Here is an 18,808-nt window from a genome sequence, read left to right as displayed (position 1 = left end):
CCTGCACCCCATGGGAGACCAGGAGAAGCACCTGGCTCCTGCCATCGGATCAGCGCGGTGCGCCGGCCGCAGCGCGCCAGCCGCAGCTGCCATTGGAGGGTGAACCAACGGCAAAAGGAAGACCTTTCTCTCTGTCTCTCTCACTATCCACTCTGTCAAAAAAAAAAAGGGATGATGCTGATCATGATGGATAATGGTGACCACATTTTACATTTCAAGCGCAATGCTAAGACCTTCAATGTACCATTTACTATTCATGACAACCTGATGAATAAATAACACTTTTTCATTATTCTCACCTTTCTAATCTTCTATATACATTTCACCATAATTTTGTCAAGATGTATCTGGGTTGCTCCCACCTACATGAGACAACTAGATTGCATTTCTTGCTTCTCAGGTTTCAACTGTCATGGCATTTTGGGAATGAACCAGATCAGTGCTTTCTCCTTCTCTCTAATAATATTGCTACTGGATTTGCACTAGAATTACATTTTGTCTAAATTAACAAAAGAGCTATCCCGGGGCCGGCATTATGGCACAGTGATTTAAGCCACCGCCCGTGATGTTGGCCCAGTCCTGGACATTGTATTCATTTCAGATGGAAGATCAATCACTCTCTATCACTCTGCCTTTCAAATAAAACCTTAAAAATAAATGAATAAAAAAAGTTTTTTTAAAAAAAGACACATCTTGGGGCTGACACAGTGGCGCAGCAGGTTAAGCTGCCACCTGTGACAGGCACTGGTTTGAGTCCCAGCTGCTCCGCTTCTGATCCAGCTCCTTGCTAATGGGCCTGGGAAAGCAATCGAAGATGGCCCAAGTACATGGCCCCTGCACTGTCACAGACCCAGATGACGCTTCTGGCTTTGGCCTGGCCCAGTCCTGGCAGTGTGGCCATTTGGGGAGTCAACAAACAGATGGAAGATCAACTGACTGACTGATCTCTCTCTGTAACTCTACCTTACAAATAATAAATCAATCTTTAAAAAAAAAAAAAAAAAGACATCTCTACCATTCTCAGTCCTCCCATGCAAACTCCTGGCTGTCTTTCCATTATTCAAATATCCCATTCTCTCAAGACCACACTGTAGTTAATTTATTTTCACCAAGTAACAAAATGATTGCCTTATTGTTTACTTCCCTCTCCCCTGGTTTCTCATCAAATATCCCAAGACACAACCCTCAGCCTCCTTCCTACTAAAGCAAAGACTCAGTTACCTTCCTCTCCAGCAAGGACTCTCCAACTCATACCAAGTACAAAACAAATTAAGCAGTCTAGTAATGACCTCTGGTCAAATCAACTTCTACCTTCAGTCCTGTGTCCCCCAGCAGCTCCCATACAATTCATATGCTCTAACCTTAAACAGTATTTTTTTACTTCCATGCCTTTATGCTTTTTCAAACTTTAAACAACCAAAGATTGCTGTAGAAATGACATAGCTTAATATTTAAGAAAAATATTTTAAAAATCAAAGTATTTTATAAGTAAAAAAGGAAATTAAAATGTGCTCAAAATCCCACCACCAGGAACTATCAACGCTATTTACAGATCATTAGATATCTCTCTATATATATTTGTAACTTTAAGAAAGACTCAACAGAAATTTTTATGAAAATTGAGTATTACAACATGCTATTTAAAAAATACGTTAGAATGTATTTGAATTCAACAGCAACAAAACAGCTTTAATTCTGTGGTCATCCCATCCCCTCACATGCTCTAGTTCCCCTTCCTTGGCAGAACCAGCCTTGGTGATTTACCTCTGTTCCGACACCTATGTAGCTAAATCTGCTTACACACACATACACACACTATCAACAACTTCATTTTTAAATTCATGATTCTGAACCTGAAGTAGACCTTTTTTGCTAATAGTCTTACTACCTAATCACCTTAATTTTTTTATCTTTAAACCCAAAATTCAATCAAAAGAGAGCAACAGAACAAAAAGCTGGTATTACTCAATATGCTAAGGGTTCCTATGTGGTTAGGTAGCTGTTTCTAGTTAACACGCAGTACAGATACCATGGATAGGTAGTTTCTCCTAAATGGATACCCAAGTTCATGAGCAACTGTTTATGTCCTAGGAACTGTGATAAGCGCCTTCCCTGCATCCTATTATGAAATCAGGAACAACTCCAAGACTTAGATGTTCTACCTACTTGACAAATGTGAAGCTAGTTACCTAAGAGACTTAGTAGCTTGCAGGAAACCATTCTGTCCAGAAGACAAATGCTCTAGTAAATAAATACATTGAAATGTCACATTCAGACCTCCCTCTCTTAACTTTTTCCTCAGGAACTCTCTTTTCTGGGGTTAAAATTTCACATTTTTATTATACAACCCATAAAAGGATTTCAAACAACTGGTTACAATCTGATCTCTTAATTCTTGAGACTTTCCTGGAAAGGTTCAAAGGCTGAATGCAATCAGTCTCATTCCAAAACAGGGACTCAAAGGATCAGAGCCATTCAACTGCCTGTCTTAAGTTACAGGGCTCTGTAGCATCGTGTCAGAGACATAAAAAAACAGCTGCCAAACTCCACTGAATTAGTCTAAAAGACAGTTAACTAAACCTAGTAAGCCAAGAACTGATTTTTTTAATAGTATATATTTGGGGAATAGGGCAGAGGAATGACTATTTTAATTCCACCATGTACCTGCCCTTACCCAAGATTAATCCCCTGATGGGACAACAGACAGGTCCTATGTAAAACCACTCCAGACTGAGTCCTGCTTGCCCAATGGGTGCCCTGGACTGGAAACCTCTTTGTGAGTGAAAACAAGAGCAAAGGCTAGCAGGTACTGACTGACAGACCCTATGCTGAATGCCCATGATCTCTCATTCTCGATCCATCTTTAAAGATGTTCAAGGTGAGCCAGTGTTATGATGTAGTGGGCTAAGCCTCTGCCTGTGGCGACAGTATCCCATATGGGCACTGGTTCATGTCCCAGCAGCTCCTCTTCCAATCCAGATCTTTGCTATGGCCTGGGAAAGTAGAATAAGGTAGACCAAGTCCTTGGGCCCCTGCACCCACATAGGAGACCCAGAAGAAGCTCCTGGCTTCTGGCCTTGGATAGGCTCAGCTCTGGCCATTGCGGCCATTTGAGGAGTCAACCAGCAGATGGAAGACCTCTCTCTCTATAACTCTACCTCTCAAATAAAATCTTTAAAAGAAAAAAAAAAAAAAAAAGGTGTTCAAGGTGACTACAGTCAATAATAGTTAATAATGATGTACTATAGTACTATACACTTGAAAATCACTAACATAGATGTTAAGTGCTCTCATCACAAAAAAAGTGAGATAATGCATGTTAATTAGCTCGATTTAGACATTCCACAATGTATACACATTTCAAAACATGCTGTATAACCATAAACAATTTTTGTCATCTAAAAACATTTTTAATAAAATATAAATAAATGGATAGATGGATGGGTGTTCAACACATCTCTAGAATATCCCTAGTTTGGTAAAACTTTTTTACATTTCGGAAATATTCTCATGTTGATATGTACTTTTTAATTCCAAAATTTTGTTTTACCAAATGTATTTTGTTCTTAAATTTTTTAAAGATTTATTTATTTATTTCAAAGAGTTACAGAGAGGGAGGGAGGGAGGGAGGGAGGGTCGGTCTTCCATCCGATGGTGCACTCCCCAACTGGCCACAACAACGGCCGGAGCTGTAAAGATCTGAAGCCAGGAGCCAGGAGCTTCTTCTGGGTCTCCCATGCGGGTGCAAGGGCCCAAGGACTTGGGCCATCTCTTACTGCTTTCCCAGGCCATAGCAGAGAGCTGGATTGGAAGTAGAGCAGCTGGGTCTCGAACCAGCGCCCAAATGGGATGCTTGTGCTTCAGGCCAGGGCATTAGCCCACTGCACCACAGCGCCGACCCCCCCCAAATGTATTTTGAAAACATTCCAAGTTGTATACTAAAAAAGGTATTACAGATCCAATAATCAGTCCACAGATCAAAGGAATAAACATGTTACCATCGTTTCTGTGCTAACAGCCCTTAGAAACAAAAAACTATCAGATTGTGTTGACCCGCACAGTTTATACATTAAATACAGGGGTTTGGATTTTATGCATTCATTCATTCCCTGAACCACTTTTTACTGGATGCCTACTATGACTAAAATCATGCTTAGCTGGGAGCTAACACAGATCAATTGTTTAAAGGATCTAAACTGAATGGCCAAGCCCACCACATTCCACATTATAGAGATCTATTTACAATCCAGTTGTACGGCAGACAGCTGAACAGAGCAACCCTGCAGACGGATCTTTAGCATGTCCAAATTTGCTCCTCCCTTGACAATGCTTTTGCCATCTGCCCAGCCAGAAACCAAGGGAGTGAGCTTCAAATCCTCTCTTCTTCAATCCTAAATTCAGAAAAATTCTACTTCCTAAATGTATCATTAGACAGGTTCTGCCAAACTGTACTGACACAATCTTATTTTAAACTGTTATCATCAGCTTCTTACCTGAATTACTACAAAACATCTCCCAAAATGTACTTTGTACTTATGATTTCACTCTTCTCTTGCGTCTGCTCTCAGCACTGCTATTATCTTTCTAAGCCATGAATCTAAGTATGTTATTATTAATCTGCCTAAAACCCTTTAAGAGCACCCCACATCAAAGAGGTAAAGGCTTCTTAATGTATTCAAGGGGTTTGTTTTGGGCCTGCCTATTTTGCCAACCTTTTTCCCACCATTTCTTCCACCCTCCTCACTAAAGACATCATGAGCACTCCAAAGAGTAAGTCTCTGAGCACTCAATGATCTTTCACATCTCCCTCCCTTTCCTCCCTCCTCAGCCACCTACTGAACATTTTATTCACCCTTTAAATTGAGTTCATTCTTAACTTTTTTTTTAAATAAGGTATTTTCTTTCTTTAAAAATCCTTGTCTTTGAGAAATAAATACTAAAATACTTAGGAAAAAAATGTGAAATGTGTTTCAAAATAATACAGGAGGGAGGGAAATCAATAGGAGATGAACTAAATAGTCACATCTTCCACTGAGCTTCTATATAAAACTTTCTAATACTTTGGTAGCATTTATCTCACTCAAGAGTACCAAAAATTTTTCAGCATTTCCTCCCTTAGTGCTTCCAAAATACTTTGTATATCTATTTAAATATCTTTTCACACTAAACTGTAATTGTCTGTTTCTGTATCTCTTTCCTCTAGGACTATGAACACAAAAAAAGCCAGAGACTTCATTGCATGTCTCTAATACCTAGCAAAGTTCAAGAGCTTATTACGGCTGACCAGTCAATGTTTCTGAATAAATAAAGGCACAAAAAAAGTAAACGTGGGCCGGCGCCGTGGCTCAATAGGCTAATCCTCCACCTTGCAGCACCGGCACACCGGGTTCTAGTCCCGGTCGGGGCGCCGGATTCTGTCCCGGTTGCCCCTCTTCCAGGCCAGCTCTCTGCTATGGCCAGGGAGTGCAGTGGAGGATGGCCCAGGTGCTTGGGCCCTGCACCCCATGGGAGACCAGGAAAAGCACCTGGATCCTGGCTCCTGCCAACGGATCAGTGCGGTGCGCCGGCTGCAGCGGCGGCCATTGGAGGGTGAACCAACGGCAAAGGAAGACCTTTCTCTCTCTGTCTCTCTCACTGTCCACTCTGCCTGTCAAAAAAAAAAAAAAAGTAAACGTGAGCAAGAGTGAAAATAATAGTCTGTATATTATTCTTTTTTCTCAACACAAATTCATAAACAATAATTTTTAGATAAACATGGTGGTGTTTACGGACTGTCTAGGTGGCTTCGGCTAGAATGAGTTAAATCAATGTTAAATAAAGTCACCCCAATTGTTGAAATTCAGTATTTAAGGGGCCAGTGCTGTGGCGCAGTGGGTTAATGCCCTGGCCTGAAGAACCAGCATCCCATATGGGCACCAGTTCTAGTCCCGGCTGCTCCTCTTCCGATCCAGCTCTCTGCTATGGCCTGGGAAAGCAGTGGAAGATGACCCAAGTCCTTTGACCCCTGCATCCACATGGGACACCCAGAAGAAGCTCCTGGCTTCAGATCTTTGCAGCTCTGGCTGTTGCGGCCATCTGGGGAGTGAACCAGCAGATGGAAGACCTCTCTGTCTCTACCTCTCTCTGAAAGTCTGTCTTTCAAATAAATAAAATAAATCTCGGCCAGCGCCGCGGCTCACTTGGCTAATCCTCTGCCTGTGGCGCCAGCACTCTGGGGTCTAGTCCCGGTTGCTCCTCTTCCAGTCCAGCTCTCTGCTGTGGCCCTGGAAGGCAGTGGAGGATGGCCCAAGTGCTTGGGCCCTGCACCCGCATGGGAGACCAGGAGGAAGCACCTGGCTCCTGCCTTCAGATCGGTGCAGCGCACCAGCCGTAGCGGCCATTTGGGGGGGTGAACCAACGTAAAAGGAAGACCTTTCTGTCTAACTCTGCTTGTCAAAAAGAAAAATCATTAAAAAAAAAAAGAAATTCAGTATTTAATAATATCATAAATTTAGAGTAATCAATGGAATCCTACCTGCCTCCCCAGACACCAACAAGCACTATTTATCCCAAGTTCTACTGCTCTATGGTACTAACTTTTTATACACACATAATACTAAAACATACACACACACACACACACACAAACACTCTGGAATAAAATACACTTGATTTCAAATTCTCGCCCTAATGCTAGCTGCCTATATAACCTTGGAATAGTTCCTGAAACTGAGCCTCAGTTACTCAATATGCAAAATGATAATAACACCAGCATTTTAAGATTATTAAAAGAAAATTATGATGTATTAATTCTAGCATACATCATCATTTATTGAAGGCTTACTATTACCTATTTTCACCATTAACTTGTCACAAAAATCCAACAAAATAATCTTTCTTGGGACAAATGAATTTAAATTTTTTTAAATAAAAAACTATTCAGGCATGGGCATTTGGTACAGTTGTAAGACACCACTTGGGATGCCCACATTCCATTAACAGAGTGCCTGGGTTTCAGTCCCAGTTTCACTTTCAGTACAGCTTCCTGCGACTGAGTACCCTGGGATGCAGCAGCTGATGGCTCAAGCAGTTGAATTCTTACCACCCATGTGAGAGAGCTGGATTGAGTTCTGGGCTCCTTGGTTTCAGGCTGGCCCAGCCCCAGCTATTTTGTAACCATTTGGGAAGTAAATCAGCAAATAGGAATTTACACTCTCTCTCTTCACACATTCTCTCACTCTCTCTTACTCTGTCTTGTTCTCAAATAATACCAATTTTTAAAATTTTAAATAAACTATTCATGAGGCTGGTGCTGGTGAGCTAAGCCTCCTCTGCATGTCACATTGGCATCCCATATGGGCACTGGTTTGGGTCCCGGCTGCTCTACTTCCAATCCGGCTCTCTGCTATGACTTGGGAAAGCAGTAGAAGATGGCCCAGGTCCTTGGTCCCCTGCACCCATGTGGAAGACCCGGAAGAAGCTCCTGGCTCCCGGCTTCAGATCAGCCCAGCTCCAGCCATTGCAGCCATTTGGGGAGTGAACCTACGGAAGACCTTTCTCTCTCTCTCTCTCTCTGTTAACTATCTCTCAAATTAAAAAAAAAAAAAAAAAAAACAAACATAAACTATTCATATTGATTTAACAATCAATACACAAATATAATCCTAAACATTTTTACTCATTAAGGGAAAGTATTCTTCACAAACTTTACTTAACAAACATCATCATGTCCTCTGATAGAACTGCCAAATGACTCAAGGATCAAGATGGGTCTGATGGGTCTGATGAGCCCTACGGCATTTGATGAGTCAGAATGCATATTGCACACCTTAGCACTTGAACCGTTCCTTGAAATAGTACTTGAACTATATTTAAAATTATATATATATAGACGCTATCAAAACAGCCTAATAGCATCAGTTAAGAACTAACCAATCTAACAATTTATTAACATTCAGCTTTTTGAACAAGCAGGTGCACAGTGTAGGAAAAGTGTTTTGAATACTATTTTAATTGAATAACTCAATGAAAGATGAATAAATTTAGAAATGGACAGAAGAGCTCAACATTTTTCCAAAGATATACAAATGGCCAATAAGCACAGGAAAAGATGTTCAACATCATTAGCCATCAGAGAAATACAAATCAAAATCACAATGAGCCTCTACTTCACACCTACTAGGATGGCTATGACTGAAGAGACAAGTTAACAAGTGCTGCAGGGAATGTAGAGTAACTGAATCTCACCCACCACTGGGGAATGTAAAATGGCAGTTTTGGAAAACAGTCTGGCAGTTCCTCAGAAAGCTAAGCAGTTACCGTATGACCCAGCAATTACACTCCCAAGGATAAAGCAGTTCCACTCCTCTATATTTAAAAGAAAACATATGTCCATGCAAAAATTTGTATATAACTGCTCATATCACATAATACACAAAAACTAGAAACAACCCCAATATTCATCAAAGTAATGAATTGGCTAAAATGTGGTATATATTCATACAACGGAATATTACTCAGTAATAAAAGAATGACGTATGAAGGGTCTTCAGAAAGTTTGTGGAAAATTTGTATTATGAAAAACCCTAAGTATGGATTTCAAATGTCTTACAGCAAAATAAACTTATTACCATTTTTCCACAAGCTTTTTATAAAGATTTATTTATTTATTTGAAAGACACAAGTGACAGAGAGAGGGGAAGAAAAAGCGAAATCTTCCATTCACCAGTTCACCCCCTAAATGCCCATTAACAGCTGGAGCTGAGTCAAGCTGAAGCCAAACTCCATCCTGGTCTCCCATGTGGGTAGCAGGAATCAAAGTACTTGGGCCATCATCTGCTGCTCCCAGTTGCATTAGCAAGAAGGTGGATTAGAGCTAGAACATGATCCCTAGCATTCCACTATGGGATGTGGATGTCCCAAGTGGCAGCTTAATCTGTTGCACCATAACCCCTGCCCCTCTATAAACTTCTGAAGCACCTTCATACAGGTTACAACATGGATGAACTCTGAAAACATCATGCAACATGAAAGAAGCCAATCAAAAACACCATATATCATAGGATTCCATTTACCTCAAATGTCCAGAATAAGTAAATCTATCAAGATAAAAAGTAGTTCAGTTGGGGCCAGCAATGTGACATCCCATATGGGCACTGGCTCAAGTACTGGCTGCTCCACTTCCAATCCAGTTCCCTGCTAATATGCCTATGAAAAGCAATGGAAGATGGCCCAAATCCTTGGGCCCTGGCATCTACATGGCAGAACAGATGAAGCTTCTGGCTTCAGCCTGGTCCAGCCCTGGCTGTTGCAGCCATTTGGGAAGTGAAGCAGCAGAGAAGATTGATCAGTCTCTCTATTTATCTCTCCTTCTCTCTCCATAATTCTGCTTTTAAAATAAATAAATCTTTAAGAAAAAAAAAAGTAGATTAGTGGTTGCTTAGGATTGGAGGGGATGGAGAGGGTTAGTGAGAACAATAGTTTAAGAGTATGGGGTTTCTCCTTGGGATGATGAAAAATCTCCAAAGCTGGTGATGATGGTTGTGCAGCTTTGTGAATATACTACCACTTAACTGTACACTTTTTAAAATATATGTATATTTATTTGAGAGACAGACATCCCACTGGCCCACATCTTTAATGACTGTGATGGCCAGGGCTGGGCCAAGGCTGAAGCTATGAGCTGGAAACTCAACCCAGATCTCCCATATAGGTGGCAAGAACCCAATCACTCGAGCCATCATCACTGCCTCCCAGGGTCTGCATTAGCAGGAAGCCAGAACTAGGAGCTGGAGTTGGGTATTAAAGTTAGGCACTCCGATATGGGATGTGGGCATCTCAACCAATGTCTTAATTGCTAGGTCAATTGTTGCCCCTAAATTACACATTTTAAGTGGGTCAACTGTATGGTATGTAAATTGTCTCAATAAACTTGTTATCGGAAAAATTTATTTTGACACTTAAGTTGAATCTAGTAATCTGGGACACCTAACTCTTACTATCTTCTACCTAACCGTGCAAATTAAAAGACACAGATCTAGAGCGATGACACTTCACTGACCATATTAATATGAAAGGTACCAAAAGAGTATTTTGTTTCCTGCAGTTGTTGTAAGGCAGTGCCTGACTCATCATCACCTGATCATCTCCAACTTTCCCTTCTGCACTAACTGATGCCTCACAGAATGGCATCTTCACTATCTAGCTGCTAAGTGAAACTCCAGGAGGCTGAAGATGGTTTGCAAAGTGATTAGGGAGAATCTGGCAGCTGCCCAGAACTAAGAAGCAACCTGAGTATCAAGTGGATGACTCAAACACACCACCTCTCAGACAGCTAGAAAACTAAGGGGCACAAAGCAATAGTAATATATCTAGCCTGACCAGAACCAAATAAGAGCCAAAAGCTACCAACAGGGAAGAAATGAACTGTGGATACCTCGGATGAGGCATGATGCCCACAAACATTCAGCTATAACATTCACATTTTCATTTATTCAACAAATACTTATTTTGCATCTAATATGCAGTCTGATGAAAGAGATGAGCTGCAATGGATTGAGAGATCAGTGAAAATGAAGTTAGATGAAGTGGAGTGCATAAATTGACATTTAGGTCAGTAAAAGGACAGAAGTATCTGTTTCTTGAGGACAGGAACTGTCCATTATATAAATACAATCAAGTAGAAAGCAATCTTCAGGCTCTCTTCAACTAGCGGTTTATTTCCTGTACCTGTAAGCATGTTCCATATATTTTTACCATCCAACGAGCAAAAAAGGAACTTCCATCTTTTCATTGACCAAAGTAGCAATTTATACAAATCACTTCACCTACCTTCACTTTCACTGACTTTTCAATCCATTACAGATCATCATCTTCCATCTCCTACGTACTCATTCATGCTTCATTGAAACCATTCTCATTTAACACCAATGCAATGACCTCCTCACTACACCAAAAGCCTGTTTTATCCTCTACAGTGTTGAGAGCACTCTGAAAGATTTCCTCCTCCTCTTCCCATGACCTCCTAACTTCCACGGGCTCTTCTCTGCCCACTCCTTAAATAGCCAAAAGATGTGCACTTGACACTCTTATTCTACAAGCATTCTCTGGAAACTACCATACATTTCCATATAGGATACTTTCCATATTCTGTTGTCACAAATGTCTTCTCTAGCCACAAACTCTCTTCTAAGCATCAAATTCTTATTTTCAACTGCTTAGGAAAAAAGCATTCACCAGATTATCTCCAGCAAGCAATTCTTTTAACAGGTCCTGAATCATGTTTCTCCACTAAATATATATGCCTCCTCTCAAGTAATTATAATCAGTTTGCACCCAGTCCTTCTTAGGTTCATCCTTGAATTATCTTTCTCCCTGAGATCCCCACCCTTGTTTTCTCTGTCAGCAAATCTCATCCATTTTACTTCCTAATCTCTCTTGACTCCAACTTTCCCATCCCTTTTCCCTTAAACATGAAGGTAGTTGGGATCTTTATCTCATACCTGAACCATTTCAGCTACTCTCTCCTCACCTATTTTATTCCACACTGCTATGAGGATTATCTTCCTATAATAAATTCAAAATTCAAACAGAGTATCTCATTTTCCCCTACTGGACTCTTAAAGAAAGGAATATAATATAATATTCTGTGATGGTTAGAGTGTAAGGAAATGGACCTTTTCATAAATGGTGTGCAGAATTATATTGGACAAAATATTGAAACAATAATAATCACACTCATAAATGTACCCAACCTTTGATCCAGCAATTCTACTTCTAAAAATTATTTTAAGGAATAAAAAGGGTACAAAGATAAACAAGTCCATTCTAAAGTTCCCATCATTACCAGCAAAGGCTACAATCTTTTTTTTACATAATATACTATTTGCCTATAATATGTTCCTCCTGCCATGCCCTTCTTCATCTTGTAAAATCAGAACTCAACCTTGAAGTCAAAGGTCAGCTACTCCATCCTGTCTCCAGAGCAATTTACTCACATCTCTATACCACACTCAACCTTTCTCTCCTATGATAGACTAGAAGTTCTCCAGGGACAGTGGTTTTATGTCCTTATTTACTTAGTGCATATCTGTATCTGTACTATCTACAGCAATGTCTGACAGAATAGGAGTTCCATAAAAAAGTATTGAATTAAAGTATTTTCTTCCTCTTCACAAAGAATTCTTCAATTTCCAAAATCTCAACAATTTTTTAAAAGGTCTTTCCTAAAATTCTGGTGGACTCCAATGTCATATTAAAACAGGTATTTAAGCAAAGCAAATACTGTTATAAATTTATAAACAGTCTGTGAGTATTTATTTGAAGTTTATTTCCATAAGGTCCAAGAATTTCCACACCGAATCAGAATTGTGGTCTATCTAACCTAGAACTGTGTCTCTGAAAATAGAACAAATATGTTTTAACATATGACACAGCTATCCTCCCAAATGCAAAGTTACTTGTTTAGAAGTGTATTTCAATACACCTTACTTTCCGCCAATAACCTGATATGAATCCATTACACTTGAAATCATGCTTTAACAATATGCCAGAGTCTTTTCCATGCTGTTACATAAACAGTATTTTACGTATTATATAATACTGAAGTGTTACATAAGCAGTACTGTATATCCAAATACAAGAAAGTAGTTGGGTTATGAATTTTTGTCCAAGGTGAACTCCTTTTAAGTTTCAAGAGAGTTCCTAATTCTAATAGAAGCTGGTTACAGCCTAATCACATCCTTCATGATTTTCAAAGTTCAGTTCCATTCCTTCTAGCCTTTGTCTTTTTAGACTGAAGAAATCTCTTCCTATTGTGTTCTTATATAGAAACAACTCTTTACTCTGCACCATTTCACATGCCTTAATTTTAAGTTAAAACTTCAAAATGAAACAACAATGCAGATAGTTATATAAGACTAACTTTATAGACATTTAAGTCAAGAAAATTTCATTCCTGCTCTAAGTTAGGAAAGCAGCCTTCAAAAATACCTTTGACAATCACTGTGCCCCAAGACTTACAGGAAATCATAAGGTAGTCCTCACAGTTGTTTTTGTCATCATCTTGCTGGTCCACAGGGATCCCGTTGGCATCTATAACTGCTTCAGAGGCACAGTCTGCTACCAAAACTTCTTCTGAAACTACATCAGTGGTCAGAGGATCAGTGACAATTTCTGCTTCTACTACACTATCATGAACCACATGCTCAACATGTCCAACGTCAGACACGTGTATAGATTCACTTGTCAAGACATGTTCTGGCATAGACATTGAGGCTGAAGTAATGTCAGAAGCTAAAACATCATCTGGGACTGTGCAATGTGCTAAAGATACTTCTTCAGTTACATCTGAGTCCAGCACTTGCTCAGGAATGATGACTGTTTCAGATACATCTGCTTCTTCCATGATATCTGGACATTGGACATCTTCTATAACAACGTCCTCAATAACATCTTGGATTACAACTGAGTCTGGGTCATCGGGAACAAAGTTATGCACAGTTATGTCTGAATCCACAACATCTGAAACAAAAACAGTTTCTTGAACTTCCACAACAATTTGATCACCATCCATGTGTGCAGCATCAGCTCCTTTAAAAAAAAATTAAAATGACAACTTTCAGGTAGGCATGCATGACATGTCAACTAATCCATATGTTACTTAATTTCTACCAAAAAAAAAAAAAAAACAAGACTAGCTCCTCAGTTTTCTAAAACATTAAGACAGATTAAAGAAATAAAGAGGGAATCTCTTTGAATCACATTAGACATTTTTAATACAAGAAATTTAGAACTCATCCCAAATCAATTAGTATATATATATATATATATACACCAGCAGAACATGGCAACTGAGGCAGTCATAGAAGAAATATATTCATGAAAGTAAAATTCTAGACACACTAAAATTAAACCCATACACATGGGAACTTAAGGGATCATTATAAAAGTTAAGTAAGGCATCTTTAGGTGGCAAATACATAATTTTCCTTCAGTATATGTGTTTTTCATTTATTTTCCTTCTTGTTCCATTTCATTTTTCTCCCTTCTTTCCATCTCTCCTGTTTTGTTTTAACTATCCTTTCAATGTCTTCCTTTCTCTCTTCACATCCCTCCTCTTTAGTTCTGGTGTAATATACCACCAACATCCTCCATGGATGACTGTGGAAAGTCAGAAATCATCCTCTGAATGTAGGGCATAAAATGATCAAGGCATATATGAAAACAGAGATAGAAGGTCACAGTTTAGGAGGAAAGTCAACTGGCCGAGAAGGCTCTGTGGATAGAAAAGATGAATGAAAGTGCACCTGCACTGGGACACCAGAGAGTGTGGGTAATCAGAGTGGGGCCTGCCCCAACTTCACTGGGGTGCTCCACCTGCATCCAGCTTCCTCCCATCCCCCCCGAGAGCCCAACCCCTAAGGTAGTTCCTTAGGATAGAGGGAATCCTACTCTAGTCCACTCTGCAATTAAGGCATGAAGGTAGACATTTAAATCAATTGAAGCCAAGTGAGATTAAATGACTTATCCAAGATCACACAGCTTGCATAGCATATGGTGCTGAGTAAATATTATTCTGAATGAACACTAAAAGTGGGAATAGAAATTATACATCCTTACCAAAAATATAAAACAAATCCAGTATGTTGGCCCCTGGTCCAGCAAAAAGCAAGGGAGGTTTTATAAAAGTTTTTCCCAAAAAGCTGTTCAGTAGATAAGTGATTCTGGTTGTGACTCAGACCAGGCTTAGTCCAAATAGGTGCCTAATGCAATGACTGTGTCACTGGCCAGGCCCTCAGAAAAACACATGGCTTTGTCAACAAACAAAAATGATCAATGGCCAAAGAATAGTAAAAATTTTAAGGCGTCTTTAAAATCCATTAATATCCATTTTATTAACATCCAGAAATAATGCAAAAGAGTATGTTCACTTCAGTTTCTACAGAACATCTACAAAATGCTTTATACTCATCTGCTGTCAGTATTCTCAATGCTACCAAGTGATAGATCACTACAATCTTCGTTTTTCCTGACACGAACCTGAAAGTACTTAGTGGCAAGAGCACTGGTTACAAGATCTAAATCAAGGAGCAGAGTTGCACACTTATTAGTTTTGTGATCTTGGGCAAGTCATTTAACCTCTGAGTTTCAGTTTCCTCATCAGTAAAATGAGGACAGTAGTATCTGCCACGCATACCTCACAGGACTGTGGTGATGATCAAATGGGAATGTATGGGAAGTGTTCTGAAAAACTGTAATGAGAGGTTTCATTATTATTATGACATGAAAACGGAGGCCCTGGCAGATTAAGTGACTTGCTCAAAGATAAACAAACACCATAAGTGTTAACAATCAGGACTAAAATGCGATAGCCCTTCAATATACCACTTAGCCCATGACCCAAGCTTGCTTGTCACATGCTTAAGTAAATACTGTATATTTTTCTTCAAAGAGTTTAGTCTCTCTTTTAAGCATATGTATTATATTTCATGTTCTAATGAAGAATCATAAGTTTTGCAGTTATCATTTAAATTACAAAACTTGAATTAAAAGACTATCCTAATCCCTCCCTCCCTTCCCCTTCTCTCTCTCTCTCTCTCTCTCTCTCTCTCTCTCTCTCTCTCTCACACACACACACACACACACAAGATTTAGAAACTAAGGAAAAATTTAAAATTAAAAATCACTAATATTTACTTTCCTGGTAAATTGCTAATGAAAATACTGCAATCTGATCATTTAAAGTCCGCTGAAAACTCAAACATTTTATTTATAACAATAGATAGTATGATGTAAAAAAGACATTTTATATTATAAAACCAAGTGTAATCAGTTTACAATGTTATATAATTAGAGCCATGGGTAATCTGAAATCACGAATACTTTTTCTTTTTTTAGGAGTTCATGAATACTATTTTCCTTGAACACTTGGGGGAGTGACAAGAGTCCACCTTCCAGAAGCAGAAGGTTCCTTTTGGAAACTTGTGAGAGAGAGACGGTTGTAAAAGTAGAATGAGGTCAGAATGTAGAAGACATTGGGATTATATTTATTTGCTAGGTAATGGAGAACAGAGAAATGGTATGATCTGTGTGCCCTTTTATGTTGAGTACTGTGATCGGTGGTCCATATAAGAGATGAAGGGTAAAGAAAATAATACAAAGTTATTGAAGACTAAGAACATGGTAGAGCCCAACTGTGTGGTAGGAAGTAGAATGAGGAGTAGATGTACACAAGGAACATTTTCAAAGGAAGAGCCAACAGGACTTAGTGAGACAACTGGGCAAAATGAAAATAATAGAAGAGAACACAAAGATTTTTGAGAATGCTGCGGCTGTTACAGGTAAACGTCTGAGACCAGAAATGTTTTAGATTTTGAACTTTGAGATTTTTGAGTATTTGCATGCACATCATATCTAGGGAATGGAATCCAAGTCTAAGTACGAAACTCATTTATGCTGCATATATATTCTGAAGGTAACATTATACAATGTTTTTGTACACCAGTTGTAACTATCACCTATCACATGAGGTGTCAAGGCATGAAACTGTCCATTTGGGGTGTTATGTTAGCACCTGGAAAGTTTTGGATCTTGGAGCATTTTAGACTTTGTATTAGGGATGCTCAACATACACTAACAAGAATATGACGGTTGTAAAGGAGACAAACTTTTGAAGTGGCGAATAATAATGTGCTCACTCTAACATTCGTAGACTGGCAAGATAACAAGATACCTATGTGTGACTATCAATGTGAGTCTAGCAATTTGTCCAACATGATAACCAACTCCAAATGCAGTTGACAGGAAAAGGAACAATTCAAGTAATTATACCTGTTGCGTCAAAAAATGAGTTTGGCTCTTGTGGTTGTAATTCAAGTCCATCTTCATCCATGGCCTTTAATTCTCATCAGTCACAGTTCCTAAATTAGGGGGAAAGGGAAGCTGAGCATTAATTTTGTATGTATCAAAAACATTGTATTTTCATTTCTCATAAACAAATCACTTAACAGATAACCATCTATCAAAAACACATGTATCTAAAATAAAAGGGAACCTAATTAACTTACAATGATAACTGGGCATCTATAGTACAAAGCAAAGCAGACCAATCAAGCAAGTCAACTTTCTCTAGACATCTTTTTAAACTAAGGTATTCTTTACATTAAGTGTGCACATCTTACGGAATTTTTACACAAACATAAATCTTTGTAATTACTTTTCTGATCAAAATTGAGAACATTTCCATGACCCCAGCTTTCTTTTTTTTTTCCCCTCAAGATTTATTTATTTATTTATTTATTTGTTTATTTTTTTTTTTTTGGACAGGCAGAGTGGACAGTGAGAGAGAGAGACAGAGAGAAAGGTCTTCCTTTGCCGTTAGTTCACCCTCCAATGGCCGCCGCGGCCGGCGCGCTGCGGCCGGCGCACCGCGCTGATCCGATGGCAGGAGCCAGGAGCCAGGTGCTTTTCCTGGTCTCCCATGGGGTGCAGGGCCCAAGCACCTGGGCCATCCTCCACTGCACTCCCTGGCCACAGCAGAGGGCTGGCCTGGAAGAGGGGCAACCGGGACGGAATCCGGCGCCCCGACCGGGACTAGAACCCGGTGTGCCGGCGCCGCTAGGCGGAGGATTAGCCTAGTGAGCCGCGGCGCCGGCTATTTATCTGAAAGGCAGAATGATGGACTGGTGTCAGGGGGTTTGAAAAGAAAGCGATCTTCCATCCACTGGTTCATCTCCCAAAAGGCTGCAACCATCAGGTCTGGGCAAGAGCCTGGAGCTCTGTCCTGGTCTCCCGTGCAAGTGGTAGGGGCCCAAGTACTTGGACCATCATCTGCTGCTTTTCCAGGCACATAAGCAGGGAGGTGGATCAAAAGCTGAGCAGCCAGGACTCAAATAGGCATTCCCATACAGGATGGCGATGTCATAAGCAACAGCTTAATCCACTGAGCTACAACACTGGTCCCCGACCCCAGCAGTCTTGTCTTCTCAGTCCACAAATTGCATGGTCTCACAAAAGTTAGAGGTTTTAGGCCTGCACTGTGGCATACAGTGTTAAGCTTCCACCTGCAGTGCCAGCATCCCATATGAGAGCTGGTTTGAGTCCTGGATGCTCCATTTCCAATCCAGCTCCCTGCTAATGTACCTGGGAAAGCAACAAAGGATGATCCAAGTCCTTGGGCCCCTGCACCCAAGGAGACCCAGAGGAGGCTCCTGGTTCCTGGCTTCAGCCTGGCCCAGCCCCTGCTGTTGCCGCCACTTGGGAAGTAAACCAGCAGATGGAAGATCTCTGCCTCTTTCGCTCCCTCTCCTCCTCTCTGCCAACCTGCCTTTTAAATAAATAAATAAATAATCATTAAAAAAAAAGGGGGGGGGGGGCAAAAAAGGAGGCCGGCGTTGTAGCACAGTGGGTTAACGCCCTGGCCTGAAGCGCCGGCATCGCATATGGGTGCCAGTTTGAAACCCAGCTACTCCACTTCCAATCCAGCTCCTTGCTGATGGCCTGGGAAAGCAGTGGAAGATGGACCAAGTCTTTGGGCCCCTGTACCCGCATGGGAGACCGGAAGAAGCTCCTGGCTCCGGACTGGAACAGAACCGACTGCTGCAGCCAATCGGGGATTGAACCAGCAGATGGAAGACCCCTCTCTGTGTAACTCTTTCAAATAAATAAATAAACCTTTAAAAAAAAGATGAAGGAGGAAGAAAAAAGAAAAGAAGGGGCCAGCATTGTGGCACACGGGTGCTAGTTCATATCCCGGCTGCTCCACTTCCAATCCAGCTCCCTGCTGATAGCCCAAGAAAAGCAGCAGAGGATGGCCCAAGTCCTTGGCCCC

At 40.4% G+C, this 18,808-nt stretch overlaps 1 protein-coding gene across 12 annotated transcripts in view; it reads right to left on the bottom strand.

Annotated features, from left to right (window-relative positions):
- Positions 1–18,808, bottom strand: part of ZFX (zinc finger protein X-linked) — a 48,206-nt gene that overhangs the window by 15,599 nt on the left and 13,799 nt on the right. For 11 of the 12 annotated variants that reach the window (XM_008272461.4, XM_070067213.1, XM_070067210.1 and 8 more), the window contains exons 2-3: positions 16,810–16,898; positions 13,000–13,569 (exon numbers count right to left, since the gene is read on the bottom strand). In XM_008272461.4, the coding sequence (XP_008270683.1) occupies positions 13,000–13,569; positions 16,810–16,870 (631 nt within the window). In that variant the 5' untranslated portion in view covers positions 16,871–16,898. Of the gene's footprint in view, positions 1–12,999; positions 13,570–15,175; positions 15,231–16,809; positions 16,899–18,808 lie in introns of those variants that run through there. The other variant, XM_008272463.4, reaches the window with a different exon arrangement.

Source organism: Oryctolagus cuniculus, chromosome X, assembly GCF_964237555.1.
Source record: "Oryctolagus cuniculus chromosome X, mOryCun1.1, whole genome shotgun sequence".
In the NCBI taxonomy this organism is placed as follows: domain Eukaryota; kingdom Metazoa; phylum Chordata; class Mammalia; order Lagomorpha; family Leporidae; genus Oryctolagus; species Oryctolagus cuniculus.
Note: the sequence above shows the minus strand (reverse complement) of the source record. Positions and strands in the feature narration are given on the sequence as shown.